Source organism: Protopterus annectens, chromosome 7.part1 (genome assembly GCF_019279795.1).
Source record: "Protopterus annectens isolate FY-2018-M chromosome 7.part1, PAN1.0, whole genome shotgun sequence".
NCBI classification, from domain to species: domain Eukaryota; kingdom Metazoa; phylum Chordata; order Ceratodontiformes; family Protopteridae; genus Protopterus; species Protopterus annectens.
Genome location: NC_056740.1, coordinates 428,501,650 through 428,525,734, shown reverse-complemented (window position 1 = coordinate 428,525,734; position 24,085 = coordinate 428,501,650). Strand labels below are relative to the sequence as shown.

The 24,085-nt window shown below is 41.0% G+C and overlaps 1 protein-coding gene across 1 annotated transcript in view; it reads right to left on the bottom strand.

Annotated features, from left to right (window-relative positions):
- Positions 1-24,085, bottom strand: part of NISCH (nischarin) — a 1,490,316-nt gene that overhangs the window by 1,356,266 nt on the left and 109,965 nt on the right. Inside the window, exon 3 of the mRNA XM_044078886.1 lies at positions 7,175-7,357. Within this exon, the coding sequence (XP_043934821.1) occupies positions 7,175-7,357 (183 nt within the window). The remainder of the gene's footprint in view (positions 1-7,174; positions 7,358-24,085) is intronic.

The following is a 24,085-nucleotide window of genomic DNA, read 5'->3' as shown; positions in this document are numbered from 1 at the left end:
AAGCTGGGAAAAGTGGCTGGTCAGCTCCGAGGACTGGAACAGATATTCACACTAATAAAATGAAGAGGACAACATCAGATTGCACCTTTATTGTATAACATTCTATACGCCTCTCATCTGTCATCTTAATACCCGCAGCTTGCTTTCATCAACCCAACATGGGACATATCACAGAAATAGTTTTACAATTCACTGAATATATCCAGAGGAAAATGAAGCAAGGTGATACTATTAGGTCCTTCTTCCTCAACATGTTGAAAGCTTGGGGCTAACAATGTCATCCTTCAATGCACTGACAACAGTGGCCTAAATATGCATGTAGTGAAACAGTTCTCTTGTTATCAAAGCAACAAAAATCAGCTAAACTATGCAATGTAATCTCAAACTGCATCTCTCTGTGATGGTTAGGCTCAGCACTTACATCCCCTCTCAATCACTCATGTCACCAATATCCTCCTAATGCGGCAAGGCCAATCTAATATGCCATGACATCACCATATTCTATGGTGCACATAATATTTTGGGACTCAACTACAGCAGATTTCTGACTGCCTTCAAAAGTGGACTGCAAACTATAGCCTCCGCCTCAACCAATTTATTTTATTTATTTACTGACATTCGATTACCAGAAAAGTCCAACTGGGTAGGAACCCATTTTTAGCAGAGGCCCGAGGAGAAAAGCTCCAAACTATTACAAGACATCTTAAGAAAATAACTTTACAGTGTTTACATAATATAAAACACTGATTAAGAGTAGATACAAGTTATATGACAAGGATTTAACAGAGAAATTATAGCCTGTTTACAGAGAAATACAAGGCAAGTTAGTGTAATATAAACCGGGCTTGCATTACTAAATGAGTGAAAAGCAGACAATGAATATTTAGAGCGAGAGCCTGGGGAGAGAAATTTGTGAAGGGAGAGTAAGGAGATGTAAGGTATGAATAAGTATTTGACAACATTGTTGGATATAGTTTATCCTGGTGCTGAACAAGAACATAACCAGCTTTTGGCTAGGAAGTCTTTCAGAATGGTTTTGAAGGATGGAAGGGTACTGACAAGATGGTAGAGATAAGCAGTTCCAGGCCTTAGCAACATTTACAGACAACGCCCAGCAGATTTGATGGGTTTGTGGATTAAAAATGAATGCTACACTTCTCTCAGTTTCATTAAAATACTTAAAACAACCCTTCCAAGCTATAACCTGAGAAGATACTCTTCTGGAATCAATCAAATCTGCACAACTACTAACATCGGAAAGTAAGCTAAGCTACAGCCAACATACTGACAAGATTACTATCTGCACAAACAAACTCAGATGTACCATTCAGGGCAACCAAGCAGCAAAGTAGCAGTTTAAGTTGGTAACACCAGAGCCAAAGAAATAACTTAATAGCAAAATACACACAAATAAAAAATCTTGGTTCATAAGGGTCCAATGGACTTCAAATGACTATTAGAAACTAATAATATTGTTTTTACTTTAAATATTAAGATTAAAAGTGGCTACCTGATCATAAGACACCTAGTACTTTGCGGTTTAATGCGCAACGATCACATTTACTAAAAATCCATCTTTTGCTTGTAAAACAAACAACTTCAATGTTCCTTTTTAACAAAACCAGAAGCAGCATCAGTGACACTAACCACACCAGGTAGATGGATTGTTTACACTGCAGTGCAGCATAAGGGAGGTGCTGCACTCCTGACTGCGTTGTCCACTGAACAAGATGTTAAACCAAGATCCCATCTATTTTGAGTTGGTGGTAGCTCAGGTAGATGTGAAAGACCTCAGGATATCAAAATGTTTTTGTATTGATATATGTATTACATAATATTTATATATTTACATTATTTACATCTATTTACAAATCTCCATACATTACAAACTTCAATTTAAGCATTCCTTCCCCAGTCATTTATCCACAACCAAAACATAATTTTTTCCAAAATCTTTGTTAAAGTCCATTTTCCACTGTATTCCATTTAGTCTCTCATTCCATACAGTCCATGAAACATAACATATTACCCTGTCCATTTTCTTCACTTCTTCCTGTTTTCATGCACCATAATAACCAAATTCTATATGTCCATATTTATTTGCTCAAATGTTAAACTTTTCAACCTATTATGTTTACAAACGTCTTTCCACAAATCATTAATTCTTTCACATTTCAAAAACACATGGTCAGTCTCAAACTCTCCACATTTATTACATGTTCTATCTCGTTTTTTCTTGTATGGCACATTTGCCTTAACCAGCAATTTTCTACTACACAATCTTCATAAACAATCATTACATTCTTTAATCTTTGTATAGTTATATGTCATCATTGTGGCTTTTTTCTTATCTATTTCTAAATCTTTCCATGAATTAAAGCAATAAAATGCTTTTATAATACTTCAGTACTAATCCCTTCTCTTTTTCCCACATTTTTTTTTAATTTTTCACAACCCATTTTTGATACACTTTAATTTCTTCATTCACAATGCTTTTACTTCTTTAAATTCTACTACTTCCCACAGTTCTTTGTATTTATAACATAGTATCATTTCTATCAAGTTTATATTTTAATTCCTTTTAATACCCTATATAAAATTAAAGATGCTGCATGTACTACTGGGTTTATTAAACCCAAGCCTCCTTGCTCATCTTTCATATATAGAATCCCTCTCGACTGGATTCAGTCTACAGCCCCATATAAAAGAAAATACAATCATTAATTAGTTTCATACTTAATAAAAATCATATAGATGTTAGCAACATAAGCAATTTTTCCTATTACTATGGTGTTCAACAAGTGCGCTTTTTTTCTACATGAAAATCTATACAATTTCCAAAAATTAGTCATATCCTTTACTTTGAGTACATTATCCCATTATTGTTGTTTGTATTCATTCCTTCCAAATATTATTCCCAATGCAGCTAGATATTTTTCAATGAACTCAATACCTCCTATCATACCTTCAAAACCAAATCCTTTACTTTTCTCTATTTATACTTGAACCATTTTTTAATTTATACTTATTTTTTCCATTTACTTTTTTCATCCGTGCTTTATTTTTTAACAATTAATACATCGTCAGTATAATTATACATTATTGGCAACTTGTAGTTCATCATTTTGTATCCATCACTACTTGACATTTTATTAATTTATTTCACTATTACATTTATAACTAATGAAAAAAACTACACTACTAGCTGGGTAGCCCTGCTTTATTCCAAATTCTATTTTTATTTCTTCCCTAATCCAGCCATTTACATTTAGTTTCACACTGTTCCCTTCATAAACAGATTTTATTACTTGTAATATGTTTTGCTTGCATTATATGCCTGCAAAATTCTCCATAATGATTTATACTAAATATTATCATAGGCTTTACTTATATCCCCCTACTACAACCTTCGCTTCTACATTTTTATTTACAATCTCACCTATTTCTTTTATTATCCATAATAACCCTTGACTTACTTTTCTTCTGAATACATTTTGGTCATATATTTTATCCATTTTTTGTAACTTTTTATTCTCATAAAAACATTATGATCCATATTATTCAATGTTATAGGTCTCCAGTTTTTTATCTCCTCTATTTTTTTAGGATAGCAAAACACGAGTGTAAGAAGGCGAAAAGCCAGGAGAAAGGGAGGTGTAAAGAATTGATATTTAGGGGTTAAAGTAGTTAGCTATGAACATTATTTTAGCTATTCATTCATTTCTTTATACATACCATATTCAATTATATCCAATCCTGTTGCAGAATTCATGTAAATATCTTTTAAAAGTTCATTCAATTCTTTCAGTTATTTTTTTCTTCTAAATACTCATCATCCTTACTTAATTTTTCACCTTTATACATATGCCCAATGTTTTCTTCTCTTTTAACAAATAACTCCAATACATATTCTTTATTTTGTATATTCCTTTTTGCTGTTGTTTGCTTAACTTCCTTATTTTTTTAATTCTCTTATTTTTCTATCATTTTACTCAAACTCAATACTCTCTTTCCTTGTAAACAATATTTTTGTTTATATATAACAAGTTAATTTGATTAATTTTATACATTTTTCATAAAAGGAATTTTTCTACTAAGTCTCTAAATGTTTTTTGACTTAACATCTTATATTTCTCTTTTTTTTCTTTTTTCCTTATAGTCTAAAAAACATTTTTTATAATTCTCAGTAAAACTAAGCCACCAAGAGTCCAATTCTCATAAAATTCTATTTGTGCGATTTTCCATAATTTCATAAGTTCTTTTTTCTCTTCTAAATCTAATTCCTTTTCATCAATTCTAAAATAACATATGCATCTACTGCAGCACACCACTGTAATACATATATTTTACACTTAATATTTTTCATACTGTTCACATTTAAAGGTAATATTTTCAGCTTTTAAGAGCAGTTAGTATAGTAAAACGTTTATCCTTTTCTTTATTTTCTGTAAGAATTATGTTTTTAAATTCTTTTCTTTTTTTTAACTCTTCTCCCTAAGGAATTAATTTTATTTCTTACTGTGCACCAATCAGCTTCTTCCTCGCTTGTCTCTTCGGTCTCTTTTTCCTTGTTACTTTCTTTAACTTCATGTACAAGCTCTTTATCAGTCATATATTTTTGTACATTTTCTTGTATAACACATTTTCCATCTCTTTCTCCTGTAGAACTTAATTTCCTTGCACATTTATTTCACATTCAAGCCATGAATGACCAGTATTGCCACACTGTTTACACTTTAAATCACATTTTTTGTATTACGCCCTACTTCGCCACATAAATAATATCTTTTTATCACATTAATTGATTAAATGATCATTTTCCCACAAAAATAAGTCTTTGGTTGACCCCTGTGTTTCACAAAACCCCTATTACCATGAACATTAATAAGACTGGGTACATGCATAACATTATTTTCCATTTTCAGTATTACTCCACATTCCCTTCCCCCAGTCCATAGTCCTCTTTCATCATATATTTCTGTAGTGTCCATTACTTCTTTACAAACAGTTAACAAATTTTCTTTCATTTATTTTGCTTTAACTTCAGTTCTAAACTGGATCATTGTTTTGTCTGTAAAAAGCTTGCACCACATGACTATGGATAAATATTTTTCTTTTTTTCATATGCAACCAAAATTGATTCCATGGTCTGCCCAGTCTCAAATATCAAGTCACAAAAACTCTCTATTAAGTAAAATAAATGCTCTTACCCCTTTTGTTTTGACACCCAGAGATGCTGTGACAGAGTCACAAATTTCATACCTGTCCAAGCTTTCTTCTTTTTTATTGCTCACACATACTGTACACTTATTTTTTTGCTTCTTTTATTTCTTCTTTGCTCCTCCTGCAACAGTTTGTGCATAAGTTTTTATCTCTGGAACTTTTTCTGGCATAGTCTCTTCTTCTCCTTTTTCTATTTTTTCCAAGATGTTGCTCCATGAAATTGCTGCTCCACATTCTGGCTCACTTTGGTTTACCATTTCTTCCAAATAATCATCCCGCAACCCCTCCCCCCATTGGAGGGTTGTAACTATTTATTTTTCAGAGGCAACTGTCTCTCCTTCAAACAATCTCCTCAAAGTTTTCCTCTGAATCCATCTCAGTTACAGCTACATTCTCCTTTTCCTGTAATGTCTTTTTTTTCTGCACCCACATAAAAAAAAAAATCTGATAGCGATTCTACCATTTTAACCACATTTTCAGCAACATTCACTCCATTTTCAGCAAAAGCTAAATCAGCCATGTTTTCTCCCTATTCCTTCTGGCTGCCTCCATGCCTAGACAGGAAACAGGAAGTCAGGATGTGTAACGCACAAAGCCTTCCCCCAACTACCAAGAGTAGGGGTAGTTCCCAGATGCCCTGAATGAATTTTCCCAAGCTGTATAAATACCACTTTGGCTCCTCCCTGAAAAAAGGCTACAAGCCTAGTGGGACTAACTCAGTCAACTAAAGATGGATAGATAGCTACACAGAAGAAAGATAAAGTGTTTCCTTTGTAATTTTATTGACTTTAAACAAGGATTACTCTCTGCCTAGAAAAAATACTGGGATTTATCCACATAGCTCTCTCTCACACACATGCACACACCCGCAGCCATACCACAAACTGAATTTATAGGAATATTTAACATGAATACTTGATAGGAAGTGTAGAAGAATATTCTACTCATCTTAACAATACCTTTGATTAAGATTCCTCCTCTTCTGTGCCCTCCAAAAAAGCAATTGTGCAATAAAGTAGAGAAATAACTCTGCTTACATCAATATGAAAGGATAACCCACTTCAAAATAACAATACCTTTCAACAACCATACACATTTACCAGAAGCATTTCTGAGTAAAATCCCTGTCAAAGAATGGGACATGAAATCAGGAGACACAGGAATTATGAATCTATCATTAAAATAATGACTTTAAATCCCAGCTCCATGGTGTAGACATATAAAGCCTACACTACAATCCTGATAACCCCAGACGGATCACTGACTCGTGTGCTGAATGTGGGAGTAAATGGCTTATACCAGCTACCCCATTCCAAAGGGATGCAGAGAGACACTGTGGTCCTGATCACATGACTGCTCTCATGTAAGCAAAGGCTTGCATATTCACAGTGGCAGTTGGATCAGGAGACATGGGCTGTGCAATCCCAAGGAGGTGATGATAGCTCATAGGATGAGCATGTGTGGAAGCGGATGTGAATAATGGTGCACACACATACTCCACTGTGTGTGTGTGTGTGTGTGTGTGTGCGCTGTGAGTACAGGCCTCCCCAGGGATGACAACAGTGCCCATGTCAGCCACCACAGACAGGGTTAGGCCATTCAAAAGAAAACTTTAATGGCTGTGTATATGTAGGCTTACACAACTGGCTCTCACCCATGAGGTGAAGGATGCCCAACACATATCAGGCAGTAGGGAGAAAAAAAAATGACCTTAAACTCCTAAAGCACAGTTACTATTCCTCTTTACAACAGCATTCTGTTTCAGATATAGAAGGGGGTAAAACCCCAACAGTTCTACCTTCACTCCACCAGAAAAAGTTAAGTGGCCTTTACTGAGACACAAATGGGGTAAAAAAAAAAGTCAAATAAAGCAATCAAATTAAATTAAAACAACAGCACCTGAAATCAAAGTTGCATTTAAATTAAAATAGAAAAATAATGCAAGACTTACATACAAGTTAAAATTAAGAAAACAGGATAATACTTTAGGGGACGCAAAAGGAAATGTTTTAAGTAGAGTCTGTAAGTAGACCTCCAGTTCTTTTTGACGCTTCTCTACTAGACTTTTGGAGTTCTTCCCAATTATCTTCTTTGGAGGCAATAAGTTCTTGTTGATCTTCTTTTCTGTGGTCAGCTAAAAAGGAACAGAAAGTACAAACTTCAGCCTTTGCTTTAAAAAGATGACTTCCGAGATCAAATCTAATGAGAAACAAGAGAGAAGCTGTGCCTTTAAACTTTGCGATAGGTCAGCAATACACATTGCAGAAAGTCGTATTGTAACACTATGCCTAGTCATGAAGCAGAAAATGAAAACCTGCTCTTAACATTTCACAACGACGCAACAAGGAGGGAAACTATTAGTGTATGTGTTGCATGAAGACAACAAAAAAAATTAAAGTCTCAAAATGGCTTCATATTAGTTTTCCGACACCTACCAGTTATACAACAACCCTGCAATGCCACAGGTACTCCACAAACTAAAGATGTGCTGCAAAGTATCACATGGAAGACGAGTTATATATAGTATGCTGCAGAGGAGAAACAATGAACATTGCCGGTACAATAACTCCTACACAACAGCTACGATTTTGTGTTTCTCTGGCCACTTATAGCTGCTAGTGAATGTTCCTATACCAAAGGGAGGAAATAAAGTTCAAGTATTTCACTTGGAAGTAAATTCTGGACCACAGTAAATACAGACAAAAGTAGAAGCATATGATAGCAGGGGCAGTGGAGAACTGCAGTGGGGAAAAGTTAGAACCATTAAGGAGGTAAAACCATGCCACATCTGGAAAGGACTTCAGCTGCCATTGTTTTTAATAATTACATATTTTCCCAGATTCTTATGGTACAGAACACAATGGTACTTTGCTTTACTTAATTCTTCGACATCAGAACCAAACACATTGAGCTACAATCCATTTTCAGAGCAAACATGTCCCCGTTACATTTCTACATGTAATGTACGCCTGCACCTCATGAACTCCTAGTAATGGAAGGGACTCTGCATCCACAGTACCTTGACACACCTTTGCACACCACAATGTTTCCACACAACTTTTCTGCAAGTCCACTCACTATGCCCAGATGCTGGATGACTATTATTTATGACGTAATATTCACAACTATTTCTCTTCCTTTTTTTTTTTTTTTTTTTGTTATGAAATTATGGAATGCCTTATTATTGCTTTCAACCACCAAGATTAGACAGTAATTACAACTGGAAGACTTGATACGCCACACTTTTTATTCGTTTTTCTGATTAGTAGTACCTTTTTTCTCTGCTGCACACATTTGTACACGTTTTATTTTATTCATTTGTTAACCTTGTAAACCATTAGGTACCGGAGCAGTGCCTGGTTAAGTGACTTGGTCAGAGTCACAGTAAGTAAATGGAAGCGCAGGAAGTCAAATCCTGAACTACAGGATGAAGCTCATTAACAGCTCATAGTCTCAATCCTCTGCATAAAACTGCCAGACAACCTAACCACATACCGATCATTTTCAAGATGCCTACCCAGATTACTAGTTTTGATGGTTATTCCCTGTAAATAAACTGCCAGCTATAAAAAAAGAAGAGGAGGTGCAATGAGATTACTGGACATGAGGCAAGAAGCTGCAAACAGAAAGGCTCCCACTTTCCTGTGAAATTTGCAAAAATGCAGAAACTGATTATTCAAAAATGAATATGGTGAGCCTTCTTGGGATTGTCCAACATGCAGAGCTACCCTCTTTGCCAGGTGCTTTGGCAAGTATCATGAACACAGACATTTGCCCTTACAAACAAACAGTCAGTGCAATACATCAGACTGCTATACATCAAGCCTTTGGCCACCTAACACCATTTTGCCATCCACCACAGCTCAAAACAGTACATGCATCAGCTGTTTCTAGGTGCAGCAGTATGTATTTGGAGACTTAATAGCTCCATACCATAATGCTTACTTTCGTGCTTAAAATGACAACCTTAATTTTTGAAAATGGTGTGGCCAGTTTTGCCTTCCCAAAGCCCTTGTGAATCTTTACATCACATGGTGCAGCTGTTGGCTAGCCATGTGCACCGGAAGACGTTTCAACATTGTGCAAATGCTTTCTTTTCTTTCACTACATCTTCTCTTTGGTGTCCATGGCATTGTTTGCCAACATCACAGGGTGCCATCTGTCTTAGGATAAGGTCAAATAAAAAAGGAAAAAAATGCAAGTGTAAGGCAGGCTACTTACAGAGGTGGAGCACTTGAAACTATACCATACTCCGTAATCTGAGAGGGTGTAACAGCACAGGTGCACAACACTAGTGGCTGACCAGCTTTACTGTACCTGTTCAGGCTACATTACTGAAGCACGTAACACATGGAACTTATGTCTGTTTCACAGCTGTGTCTTGTTGCTCTCTTGCCAAAGCTAGCCATGTTGAGAATCCGTCCTTCCTCTGCTACATTTTTTGCTTTGTTTTTGCACATAGCCACATTTGCTGGTGTCATCCATGCACAATGTGCATTTTAGGTTGGTTACTCAAGGCAAAAAAAGCCTAATAAGAAAATAACTGGTATATCATCTTATGATGAACCCGGCACATATTCTGCATCTACCATTTCCATAAGATGGCATTCATTAGCATTCCAGCAATACTTGCAATACACCAACACAACAACTTGGACTTGAGAAAAATTATTTTGCTATGCAGCACATTGCAAAGAGGAGAGTGAATAATCAACATGGCTTCCACAACAGGCCAATGACAAGTACGAGCCTGGAAATGCAGCTACTCTATGTTAACTGGGCCACTGAGCATGAAGCTACAGCATCCAGCCATTGGAAAGTGTCACTGTACAACAGCAGTGAATCATCAAAGCAGTTCTATGGAATTGGCTCCCGAAGATGTTGTCAGAAACAAGATACGTGTACTGATACTAACACCAGTAAGCTTCACGTTGGAGGCAGTGATGTCTTCATGCAGCCATTTTAAGAGCTGAAGTTGAGAGTAAACACACTCCTGAATGTGATCCACTCATGGTGGCCATACTGTAGGGCTGCCTGGTGAAATGTCATACATTAGCAGCCCCTGAGGCAGGCAAAGAGTCAGCAGCAAAGAAGATAAGAAAACGTGAGAACATCTTCATACATGCACTGATGCTCACCTATGGAGGCAGGACGACCTCGCATGAACAGGTCTCCACAAAAGACATGCATGCATTAGTAAGGGTGGTATATGGTTGTTTGGTTTTGGAATTCCAGTTCATGGTGAAAACAGACTGTACAAACAGTTAACAGAACCTTGGAATCAAGACAATATCCAATATCGTACTTTAGATTATGCATTATGAAATGCGGCATCATTTTAGTTGACTAACAGAATGGTAGGAAAGGGCTGCATTGAGTTACAGACAAAAACACCTTAACAGCTGCAAAGGGTCTGTGAGCTTCAGCCACAGGGATACGAAAACTTCTCACAGTTACAGCAACGTAAACGGCAATTTCAATACTGTATAATTACATCAATGACTTTGTTAGGAAGTGTGAAACATGGAAATCTGGGTTAGGAATCAAAATATTCAATCTGACCTTAACATGAGTAACAGGCAGTACAGAAATGAAGATGTAATACTTTGCTGCAATGCAATGTCTAGGGTGTTATAATTTAAATAATTAAATTTGATATTTTACAGGCAAAAAGAGACAAGAGTGTCAGGGGCCAAGGTGCAGGGAAGGGTCAGTGAAAGAAAACAGTAGGCAATATAAAGCACGAGCCTTCACGTATAGAAGTGCTGTTTCAAGTGGTCAGTCACCTTTCCCAAGTGACTGATTTGGCTGATTCACAACTTGTTGACTTCTGAATGATGTGTGTTTGTGCGCTCATATGCATATATAGATGTGTGACTTTAGACCACACGCAAATGAAAAACATAATTAAGTTTTTCCTGTAAACACTACTTATGACATTTAACGTATTTTTAGCCAAGTGAGACATGACCTGCTGTCACAGCCAACAGCATGTCTGGCAAAAAAGCAATAAAAGCACATCAGTACACAGTGTTCCATATGAACAAAGCTATGTGTTCATTAACAACATTTGCTGAGCCATTATGGTACATGTGCAACACAGAAAGAAGGCCTAGTACATATTCATGTATTCCTGCCTGTCTGGTACACTCTGTAGAGGAGGCAACTATTTGTTGGGTTTTACAGGAGTTGCATGCAATTCCACAATAAATGAATGAACTACTCAGTGTCAGAAGTTAATAATAGAAAACAGACATCAGTACAGACAAATTTTACAGTGCTATATGGTCCCTTCAAGTACTGATGCAGAAATATCATAGCTTGTTCACAGATAAGATTATCAATACATTGGTATTTTTCATATTGTAGTTAATATCAAATCATGCATGGCATAACACTGTGAAAGGCTTTGAAGCAAACATTTGGAAAGGCAGCTTCACTACTGACAGCACCATATACACTTGTGCAAAAGTCTAACAAGACAAGGGCAATTTTGAGGTCAAACTTCATTAAGACTTGATCCATGCATCAACAGAGGTGTTAAAGGTGGTTATGCTTGCAGGGCAGTACAGTTAGGTTTACATACATTCTCCAATTTCTCACTTTATCCTAATCAGCAGTGACATTAGGTTAAGGCCCAAAATGACAGTATGAATGAATAAATAAAAGTGCTCATTTAACGTGTCCCTCGTACAGTAAGAGAACACTACAGGTTTTGTAAGGAAGACCTTCTGCTACTACTCTACACTTGTAGAAAACACTGACAGTACACTATTTTGTATTTTTATTTACTAACTATTGTAATATTTGCTGTACTTACAAATATTCTTTACTACATGCAACTCATTCACTTTATTTTTTTATACTCCTGCAGTTCTTCTACAGTACCATGAAGCTTGTTTGCTTTCTTTCTGCAGCTGAAATTAGTCCACAATGGATCAGTCCACTACCCAAAACAATGAACAATAAATAAATAAATAAAAACAGTCAATATTTGTTTTGTTAATATGGGAGTCAAGCATTTTTGGTATAATTTCCTTCAGTGATTGGTGTGTGTGTGTGTGTGTGTGTGTGTGTGTGTGTGTGTGTGTGTGTGTGTGTGTGTGTGTGTGTGTGTGTGTGTGCAAAAAACACGTGGTCAATGGAGTGAACAGGATGAGTGTGTCTAAATGCGAATGATAAAAAACAGGAAACTGAAACATACTACTGTGGACATCATACCTTTAAACTCTCTGCTGTTACAGAGGTGACTGCCAAATGCAGCTCTTATAGTCAGTGATATTTTTTCTCTTTCAGGCATTTCATTTTCACTGACAGAACACCAAGCATTGCTATATCAATGGCAGTGGTAACAGCAGACATTGGCCACGGCAGTGAGATGTTCATTTTTGTCTACAATGATGTTTGGCATTGATGGGATGCATGAAACCTGAAGAGACAAACTGAGCAGAGTTGCCAATGTACCATGCTATCACAGCAAGTGAGTACAGAAGTTAAGATTTGCTACCTCCCTGTTTATGTACCATATTCACTGTGATGTTGTCTGTTTATACTAGAAAAGGTCCTGGGGACCAGAGAGGATTTAAGGCCTTTAAAGCCCCACTAACATTTATGTGCTTTTCTTTGTCCAGAGGATTCCAAGGAGCTTGGGCTTTTTCCCTTTTGAGGCCATTCCCACTGCAGATCTGAAGTGCCTGTGAGACTCACTGGAGAGCAATCAAATGGGAGAATGAAAGACCAGGATTGCAAATAATCTGGTCTGCCTAACATCCAGTCTTCCCTCTTTACAAATACAAGAAGTGGGATCAGAAAGGACAAAGGTTGTACATGCAGAATTCACATCGATTTGAGGTTATCAACTTATCTTCCGGCTGAGGGAAGCAAGAGGATCACTGATGCTATGAACCCCAGAATCCTGAAAGAATCCTTTGTAAATGCATAGCTTTGGTTGGAGAGAGTCAGGATGACCTGTTGTCAATATCTTTTTTCTTCTGTGGATGAAAGGCTCTCCCAGGGCCAAGTCCAACAAGTATCCCCCAAAAAAATTCGCGAAAAGGGGAGAGAGAAGAGACTTTTGAAAGCTGATGTAGAACTTCAGATTCAGAAGAAGTTTTTCAACAGCTAACAAACACTCTTGACAGCTGGAAAAAGTCGATAAATATTACAGAATCATTCAAGTAAGGAAAATGTGAATGCCTTGAAGTCTGCAAAAACCAATGACTGAAGCTAGGCATTTTGTGAATACCCTCAGTGCAACAGACAGTATAAAGGTAAAACAAAGACCCGAGTGTGCACTGGACACAAAAAATTGTTAAGAAATGCCTGCAAGTGTTGTGTATTGGGAACGAGATGACAGGTGTGGTTTAGATTCAGCTTTAATTCCCCCTTTAGATTTCACTGTAGAGGTACGAGACTGAAGAGAACATTTAACTTCAGAATCTTGACAAACAGGTTCAGATAAGAAAGACCCAAAACAGGCCCCAAGATGCTTCTGGCTTGTGAACCAAAAAAAATCCTTGAACAGAAGCCTTTAACAAGGAGAATGAGAGGCAACATTTCTATGATACCCCAAGACAGCATGTAGAGCAAGATGGGAGGAAACCGAGAGGCCTGCTTCCTTATGCACTGCCAAGTGCACTCCTGCTGGATTATACCCACAACCCAGCTGTCAAACTATCTGATGCCCGAATGGAACTTGACATCTGATGCATTGAATGGTTGCCAAGGTGGGAGTGTGTGTGTGTGTGGGGTAGGGTTGGACCTGGACAGGGCATTAGTTATGCTGACCTTGGGGGGGGGGGGGCGCTTAGGCTTTTCCTTTCTTTTTGGAGCTTCCTTGACATTGCTTTTTAAAAGCCCGTTTATCAACATCTTGACACTTGGGAAAGGAAAACTGGGAGAAGGAAAAATTAATGTTAGTTCTGACGAAGGAAGGCTGAAAATCTGTGTTACTCCTTCACTCAGTTTTATCCTTTCAGCACACCTCACCTCAACTGCAGAAAGGGCAAAAAATCTCTTTATCCAAAGAAAAATGTAAATGGTTTTGAGAAAACAGCCAAACAAGACTCCTCAAAAAGTACAGTTGTGTACAAACTATCATAAATGTAGATGTCTGAGTGTATTCACTGTTGCAGTCATCACATTTGGGTTATCCCTGCCAGGGTAGCCCTCGGCCGGCCCGAATACCAGAGGCTTAGTATTTCTCCGTCGGTTGCTGTCGCTTCAGGACGGACGTCAGGTCATCAGTATAAAGTAAGGTAGCCAATGCCTTACATCAGTTTCTTGCCCTAACCTGTCAGGAGCCCGCAAGTGGGAGCCAGGTTCTGGTGGAAGAACCCCACCAGTAGAAAGTAAATACCAATATATCCCTTGTAATAAAAGAGAAGAAAAAAGGGGATGGAGGGAGGGAGGGAACCAGGACTGCAACAGTAAATACACTAACATCTACATTTATGGTAAGTGTACACAACTGTACTATGTTCTTCATGTTTCACTGTTGCAGTCATCACATTTGGGTTGATTCCCAAACCTCAGGAAATGGGTGGAGGCAGTAAAGGAAACTAGGGGCTGGCTAGGATGCCCTGCAAGACTGCAGAGGGTAACCCTGCCCTGTATTTGGAGAAGAGAGGCAGGTGGTAATGTTTGGTAAAAGTGTGAACACATGTCCACGTGGCAGCCTCCAGGATGTCCCTGGTGGGGACTCCTCTGAGGAAAGCTGCAGAGGTGGAGGCTGCTCTGGTGGAGTGAGTCCTGACCCCCTTGGGTGGAGGCTTTCCATGTTGTTTGTAGCAGAAATGGATGCAGTGTGCTATTCATTTGGAAATGGGTTTGTTTGGAGGTGGCTTTGCCTTCTGCCCCTGTAGCAAAGCTAACCAGCAATTGATCAGACTTTCTGAAGGATTTAGTCCTGTCTAGACAGGATCTGAGCTGTCTGTGCACATCTAGAGAGTGCAGGATCCTTTCCCCCTTGTTCTGGGGATTAGGAAAAAAAGGTGGGCAAATGAATGGATGAAGTATGGGTTAAATCCTGAGGGATACCCTGTCAGCATGGAAGATGATTAAGGGTTCTACAGCCATGAGTGCTTGCAGCTCGGAGACTCTTTAGGCTGAAGTGATGGCCAGAAGGAAAGCAGTCTTCCAGGAGGGAAATTTTAGCTCTGCAGAAGAAGCTGGTTTGAAGGGGGCAGGGTAAGCTTTTCCAACACAAAGTTAAGGTCCCAAGATGGGGTTGGTGCTCTTCTGGGTGGCCTTAAAATGCTAGCCCCTTGTAGGAACTGTTTGATCAAGGGGCATGAGAAAAGAGGCTGCTCAGTGGGAAAATGAGCAGAGACATGAATATGAATAGAGGAAAAAGAGAGGCCACTGTGTAGTAGGTCAGCTAAGTAATCCAGGATGAGAGGGAGGGAGGGCTGTGGTGTATTGGCTCCCTTAGCCTGAATCCAGGTGCAGAACCTTTTCCATTTGTCAGCATAAGCGTTTCTAGTGATAGGGTGTCTGGCCTCACATATAACATCTAGCACCTGTTTACTGAGGTTGGCAGATTGATCGGGGTTTAGGGATTAAGCCAAGCTGCAAACTGAGTGCCTGTAATTGGGGATTCATGAATTCCCCTTCACTCTGGGTTAGGTTTGGAATCTGTGAAAGATGCCATGGTGGCAGTGGGGACAGGCTGCGCAGCAAGGGGTACCAGTGCTGGCGAGGCCAGTCTGGAGCTATAAGAACTGTGCTTGGTTTTTTCTCTTATTTTGAGCAGTACCCTGGGGATTAGAGGTAGTGGAGGAAAGGCATAGACCGATAGAATGACCCAGGGGAAGGACAGGGCATCCACTTTCCAAGCCATGCAGTGATGCTCCCTGTTGCAGAATTTGCTGAGCTAATGGTTGGTGTGGGAGGCAAAGAGGTGGACCTTTGGGGTGCCCCATTTCTGAGTTATTAGGGTGAAGGTTCTTCTGTTGAGCTGCCACTCGTGTGGGTCCAGAAGATTTCTGCTCAATTGGTCTGCCAGAGAGTTGAGAGAACCTGGTAGGAATTGTGCTAACAGGTGGAGTTGCATGGCAGAGGCTGTGTGCCAAAGGGATATGGCCAGCCTGCATAGGGGGTAGGAGTGAGTTCCTCCTTGCTTGTTGATATACCACATTACAGTGGTGTTCCCTGTTCTGATCAGGAGAGCCACTGGGGAGAGAAGGGGCTTGAAAGCTATCAAGGCGTGCTAGACAGCCATCATCTCTTTTTGGTTGATGTGCAGAGGGATTTGCTGTGGGCTTCATTGGCCCTGTATGCACCTGCCGTCCAGGTGTGCACCCCAGGCATAGTCTGATGCATCTGTGGTGAGGGTCTGGGCGGCAGGGGGGTGGTGAGAAAGGTAGTCCCTTATTGTGGGAGCATGCTGTTCCCCACCAAAGAAAATATTTTCTGAGGCAAAGAATTGTAGGTATAAGAGTTTCCAGATCTTGACAGTGTTGACACCAAAGGCTTTTTAGGAACCACTGAAGTTTCCTCATATGCAGTCTGGCATATGGAATGAGTAGTATGCAAGATGCCATGAACCCCAGAGCTTGCAGGATCTTCCTTGCAGATAGCTGGGGTCTGGTGGCTAGTTGAGAGAAGAAGGCTGTCAGGAAATTTTACTTTTCTGGTGTAAAGAATGCCATCTGGGAAACTGTATCCAGGCTTGCTCCCAGGAATATAATCCTTTGGGTGGGCACCTGTTTGGATTTCTTTTCACTGATTGTGTACCCTAGGGAGGTTAGTAGGGACTTAAAAAAGGCCACGTGCTTGAGCAGCTTTTACTGTCTGTCTGCCTGAATTAGGCAGTCTAAGTATGGGTAAATCTGGATATTCCTTTGTCTGCAAAAGGCAATGGCCGGAGCCAGACATTTTGTGAAAACTCTGGGAGCAGTAAATAAGCCAAAGGGAAGCACAGAAAACTGAAAGTGCTGAGATTCTGCCCTGAAATGGAGATATTTCCTGCATGATTCCCTGATAGGAATGTGGAGGTAAGCCACTTTTAGATCTAGGGTGGCTAGCCAAGCATCCTTAAACAGCATGGGTAGCAGCTGCTGGAGGGTGAGCATTTTGAATTTTGGGATCACCAGGAAGGGGTTTAGAATGGATAGCTCGAGGATGGGGAACCAGGTGCCCTCTTTTCTGGGTACCAGAAAAAAAGACTGGAGTAGAAACCTTGGCCTCTCTGTAATGCAGGAACGTGCTCTACTGCCCTCACAGAGAGCAGGGAAAGGATTTGCCTTTGAGCCTCTGCCCACTGGTTTGGAGGCAGATCTGGGAACTCTTTTGGGGTATGAAGGGTGGGGAAAGAAAATTTGTATCCCTTGGACACTATGTTGAAATCCCAGTGGTTGTTGGTACTGGTGGCCCAGGTACTTGTGTGAAAGGAGAGTTTTCCTCCTAGGAGTAAGTGAAGGTGGGCAGAGGGAGGGGGTAGGGGAGGTAAGTCATTGTGAGTTCTTACCATAAGACGGTGGCAACTCCCTGTTTTTAAAGTGGAGGTAGTCCACTGCTTAGATCTCTGCATTCCCTGTGGCTGCTGTCTGGGGGGTCTGGTTCCCCGGCGTCTGGGCTGGACTGGCTTAGTGGGAGCAGGAAAGGACCAGTGCTTGGTGGGACAATGCCTGTTGAACCTGGGTGGCTGGACCTGTAAGAAATCCTTAACTGTCTGCATAGATTTTGCTTTTTCTTCCATATTTTTAAAACCTCTTCTGCCCTGGTGCCAAATTGTCTTTGTGCAAGGGGGCATTCAACAATTTAGATTTGACAGTCTGGCAAGGGCTGTTCCTTAAGCCATGCATGCCTTCTAATGACCGATCCGGTGACTGCTGCCCTGCAAGAAGCTTCTAGGGCATCAAAACCACAGTGCAAGGTGTGTTTAGTTACTTGACTTGCAGAATGCATAAACTCGTGTAACTCTTTAGAATCTGCACAAGCAGGAAAGGAAGACATTTTTGTTTGAGGAGTTACAGGATATGTTGCTGAAATTTTAGCATATGGAACTGGCAATTTAGTACCCTGATAGCAAGAGTAGTTGAAGTGTATACTTTTTTACCCCATCTGTCTAGTGCTCGGGAATCCCTATCTGAGGTGGTGGGATTCTTAGCAGAGGTTGCTTTAATCCCTTTAGACCCTTGAGAAATGACATCAGGGTCAGCAGTAGGATTTTTAAAAAGAAAGCTGTGCGAGTCAGGGACTCTGTAGTACCTGTCTGGTTTTCTGGGTGCAAGGAGGAGGGTGTCAGGAGTCGAGGTGGATTCCAGGAAAACATCCTCCACAACATCCAGGACTGGGGGGGGGGGGGGGGGGGTGACCAAGGGTCTGAGATGTGGAAAATCTAAGAATTCCCTGAGTTTCTTTTTAGACTGAGGGTAGTCCTGACTCTCCCATTGGAAATGCTCCCTTTAGGTATGAAAGGTTTCCCCAAAGGAAAAATCCTCTGGGGAAGAGGCAGAAAGGATGGAATCCACTGCATCAGAATCCTCAAGTAGAGAGGGGTTGCATGTCTTCATATTCAGATGCATCAGTCATCTGACTCTTGTTCAGACAAAACTACATGGGACAGATCTCTTTTACTTTTGGAGGGGATAGCTTGGCTTCCCCTGATCAGCATGATAAGGTCTTCTGCCATTTCAAGCATTTGAGACTGAGGCAAGGAAGCAGGTGCCCGAGATTGAGGTGGTTTCTTGGGTGTGGTTGGTACCCTGAGCCTAAGAAACTTGGCAGTTTTTGAAAGAACGGTAGTCATGAAAGAAGCAGTTTGTGTCGAGAATCAGTAGTGTAAAGGACTTCCTCGGAAGCTGGTGCCTGCTCAGCGGCTCCGGACCCATCCAAGGTAGAGACAACCACAGGATCCTTAGTCAAAGAAGAGTTATGCGGCATATCAGACTCCAAAAGGGTTTTGGCAGCGGCCTGCAAATCCACACAAGCGAGCATCAGGGGCTGCGAAAGCACCTCACTGAGGACCAGGGAACTGACTACTAGCTTAACTGAAGCATCGTTGGTAGGTTTGGACCTGTGCGGTCTCTGTCTTTATCTTTACATTTTTTTCGGAAGATCTGCTGTCGGATGGCTTACCGAAGACATATCGGAGTTTGAGGACTGTAAGCAAAAATATCTAGCTACAATAAGGGCCTGGCGACGGACAGTTCTGGCGTTGAACAAAGGACAGAAGCAACAGCGGGGGACGTCCTGGTCTGGGCCTAAACAAGTGACGCAGTAAGAATGAAGGTCTTTATATGATATTTGCTTTCCACAGGCGAGATAACTGTTAACTTTTTCTGACATCGGTTAGTGCAAGAAAAAAGGATCCCCAATGGCATACTTAGCTTTAGAAGACTTCAGCTTCAAATCAGTAGACGAAACTCAGGTAGCGGCTGCCCGGCACTTGTGCAAACTGCTTGTGCTTCGGGCTCCACAGCAAGAAAGACTGATGTAATGGCGTTGGCTGCCTTACTTTATACTACGGACGACCCGATGTCAGTCCTGAAGCAACAGCAACCGACGCAGAAATACTAAGCCTCTGGTATTCGGGCCGGCAGAGGGCTACCCTGGCAGGGATAACCCAAATGTGATGACTGCAACAGTGAACCACGAAGAACATCTGAACTAGAAGCAGCAGCGCTGGTAGCATCATAAGCATGCTTTAAAATATGTTTAGTCACATGAGAAAGTACAGTTTTGTACCTACCATAAATGTAGATGTTAGAGTGCGCATACAGCTGCAGTCATCACACTTGGGGTTATCCTGCCGTCAGGCGGGTCCTCGGTTGGCCGAATTCCAAAGTCTAGGTCCGGTGTCAGTTGTCGTCGCTTCTTCCCTGACGTCAGTGCGGCAGGGGTATAAAAGAGGCAGCCGACACCATTTTCTTCAGTTTTTCTTGCCCCAGATGTCAGGTGCCCCCAGAAAGGAAGGCAAAACATGATGTTATGCAAACATACACAAGTAGATAAAACAAAACAGTAGTTGCAAGCAAATACACCATAAAGGAATACCCCAAATAGGTTGTATGATAAAGGTGTTTGGCATAAGCCCTGTCCCAAGAGGGGATGGAGGAAGGGTAACCTGGACTGCAGCTGTATGCGCACTCGAACATCTACATTTATGGTAGGTACAAAACTGTACTATGTTCATCGTGCATACAGCTGCAGTCATCACACTTGGGTAGAATCCCATAGCTAAGTAAGGGTGGCTGGTACTAAGCGGAATTAGGAGGGGCTAGAATGCCCTGCAGGACTGCTGTGGCAAAGCCCGCTCTAGATTTTGAGTATAGTGGAAGGTGGTAGTGCTTGGAGAAAGTGTGCACTGAACTCCAAGTTGCTGCTTCCAAAATGTCTTTGGTAGGGTCCCCCCTGAGGAAAGCTGCTGAGGTAGCTGTAGCCCTGGTGGAGTGGGATCTGATGTATACAGGCACTGATTTTCCATGAAATGAATAACAAAAGCGTATGCAGTGAGCTATCCATTTTGAAATAGTCTGTTTGGAAATAGCCTTTCCTTGAGCACCTGTAGCATAGGGCACAAAGAGTTGCTCAGATTTTCTGAATGACTTTGTTCTGTCCAAGTAATAACGAAGTTGCCTGTGAATGTCCAAGGAATGTAGTAGCCTCTCTCCTTTGTTCTGTGGATTTGGATAAAAGGTAGGTAAATGAATAGTCTGATTCAAAGCCACACTGGATACTACCTTTGGCATGAAGGTAGGGTTGGTTCGTAAGGAAACCCTGTCCTGATGGAAAATGATGAATGGTTGCACAGCCATGAGGGCATGTAGCTCAGAAACCCTACGTGCTGAGGTAATAGCCAGAAGGAAGGCTGTTTTCCATGACAAGTGTTGTAGCTCTGCTGTAGCAGCTGGCTCAAAAGGAGGCAGTGTCAGCTTCTCCAATATGAAGTTGAGGTCCCAAGCTGGAGCTGGTGGTTTCCGTGGGGGTTGTATATTTTTTGCCCCTCTGAGGAACTGCCTTAAAAGAGGATGTGAGAATAAAGGAGGATCCGTATTGTACTGTGCTGAAATGGCTGAAGCGTGGATCTTGATGGAAGAGAAGGAAAGGCCACTGTTTAACATCTCAGCTAGGTACTGTAAAATCTGAGGTATATTTATTACCCATGGATTCTGACCCTTAGCTTGATTCCAGGCACAAAATCGTTTCCATTTGGCGGAGTAGGTTTTTCTAGTGGAGGGTCTCCTGGCCTCCAAGATGACATCCTGTACCTCCTAGAGTCTGTTGGCAAATTAAGGTATTCTCCATGCAGCTAGATTTAGGAGTTCTGAGCAGGCTGTGAAGGGTCTTGTAATTGTGCTGGGACAAAAGAAGAGGAACTTGTGGAAGGATCCATGATGGTGAGTGTGACAGGCTTTTTAGGAGAGGATACCAGTGCTGTCTTGGCCAGTCTGGAGCAATGAGAATCATTTGTGGCCTCTCTGCTCTAGTTTTTAATAGGACTTTGGCCAGTAGAGGTAGAGACGGAAAGGCATAGACTGTCAATGTTGTCCAATTGAAAGAGAGTGAGTCCACTTTCCAGGCTTGTGGATGATAGGTCCTTGAGCAGAATTTCTCCAACTGGTAATTTCTGTGGGTAGCAAATACATCTATGTTTGGCTGTCCCCATGCCTGAGTTATCTTTGATAAGACTTGAGGATGCAACTTCCATTCGTGTGGGTCTGTCATATTTCTGCTCAAGTTGTCTGCCAGTGTGTTTTCCTTCCCTGGCAGTAATTGTGCCTGCAGTTGAATTTTTAATTCCAGTGCTGTGTTCCACAGGGTCATGGTTTGTCTGCACAGGGGGTATGAATGCGTTCCCCCCTGTTTGTTTATGTACCACATGGCTGTGGTGTTGTCTGTCCTTATTAATAGCTGGCCTGGATGCAGTAGGTCTTTGAAGGTCATAAAAGCATTTTGCACGGCTAGCATCTCCTTTTAGTTGATGTGTAGGTGCATCTCTTTTTGGAACCATTGTCCCTGAATACACTGACCTGCCATGTGTGCTCCCCAGGCGTAGTCTGAGGCGTCTGTTGTGATGATTAGAGTTGCTTGTGGTAAGCAGAAAGGAAGACCCGTGTTTCTTTGGCATGCTTGAGCCCACCACAAAAATTCCTTTTGAAGGCATGGAATGAGTGGTATAATTGTTTCCAAGCTGTGGCTGTGTTGAGACCATAAGTTTTTTAGGTACCATTGTAGTTTCCTCATATGCAGCTTTGCAAATGGTATTAGTAGGATACAAGATGCCATGAACTCCAGAGCCTGCAGGATTTTCCTTGCAGTAAGCCTGGTTAAAGTTGCCATTCTGTTGAAGTATTGAGACAGTTGCCCTTGTTTGTCTGGCGTGAGGTAGGCCATCTGGGTCGTTGTGTTTAAGCTGGCACCCAGGAAAGTTATCTGTTGAGAAGGTATTAGTTTTGATTTCTTTTTGTTCACTGTGTACCCCAGACAGTTTAACAGTTTTATTACAAACACCAGATGTTGCAATAGAATGCCCTTGCTGTCTGCTTGGATCAGGCAGTCGTCCAGATATGGGTAAATTTGGATTCCTCGTTGTCTGCAGAAGGCAATTACTGATACCAGGCATTTCGTAAACACTCTGGGCGCAGTAGATAAGCCAAAGGGCAATGCAGAGAATTGATAATGGGTTGAACCTGCAAGAAATCTGAGGTATCTTCTGCAATCTTGTCTGATAGGGACATGCAGGTATGCCTCCTTGAGGTCCAAGGTTACCAGCCAAGACTCCTTGCCCAGCATGGGAAGAAGCTGCTGTAATGTGAGCATCTTGAATTTTGGTACCTCTAGATATATGTGTTTAGAATAGATAGGTCTAAGGTGGGTCTCCAATCTTTGTCCTTCCTTGGTACCAGAAATAGCCTTGAATAAAAACCTTGACCTTGTTCTTTTGCAGGTACCTCTTGAATTGCTTTCATATCCATGAGAGCGGAAATTTGTCTTTGTGCCTCTGCCCATTGATTTTGTGGCAGGTTTGGCATGCCTCTCATTTTTGGAAGGGTGTGAAAGTGGAACCTGTAGCCTCTGTCTATAATATCCAAAATCCATTTGTCCTTTGTAACTATGTGCCAGTTTTTTGAAAATAAGGCCAGTTTTCCGCCCAAAGGTGCTGCCATTATAGCTTTGCTTGGCAGGCATAGGGGAAAGTCATTGCGTCGGTTTTCTAAATGACTGTGGTCTATCTTCTCCACCTCTTGGAGCTGGTGTTTGCCACTGTCTAGCTCTGTAAGATCCTGGAGGTTGTCCTCTACCCCTTGGGCGTCAGTATCTGCCCCTTTGGGGTCTGTCCGTGGCTGGAAAGGACCAATTTTTTGAAGGCCAGTTTCTGCTGAAGCGTGGAGGCTGCACCTGCAAGAAATCTTTAACTGTTTGCATAGATTTCGCTTTTTCCTCCATTTTCTTTAGTACCTCATCAGCTTTAACACCGAACAATACATCTTTTTGTAGTGGTGCATCTAATAACTTTGCTTTGACATGATCTGGCAAAGTTTGCTCTTTGAGCCAAGCATGTCTACGTATGACAGACGCCGTGATAGCAGCTCTACATGAGGCCTCTAAAGCATCAAAACCACACTGCAAGGTATGTTTCCCCACTTGTTCTGCTCCATGCAACAAATCCTGCAACTCTTTCAAGTCTGGTTGTTCTGTTTGCGTCAATTTGCTTTTCAGCTGAGATAGCAAGAACTGTTGGTATTTTAACATATGAAATTGACAGTTTAATGCCCTCATGGTTAAAGTGGCTGATGTATACACCTTTTTCCCCACCTTTCTAAAGCTCTGGAATCTCTCTCTGAAGGTAAAGGGTTTTTAGCAGTAGAGGCCTTAATTCCCTTGGGGCCCTGTGAAATAGTTTCTGGGTCAGCAG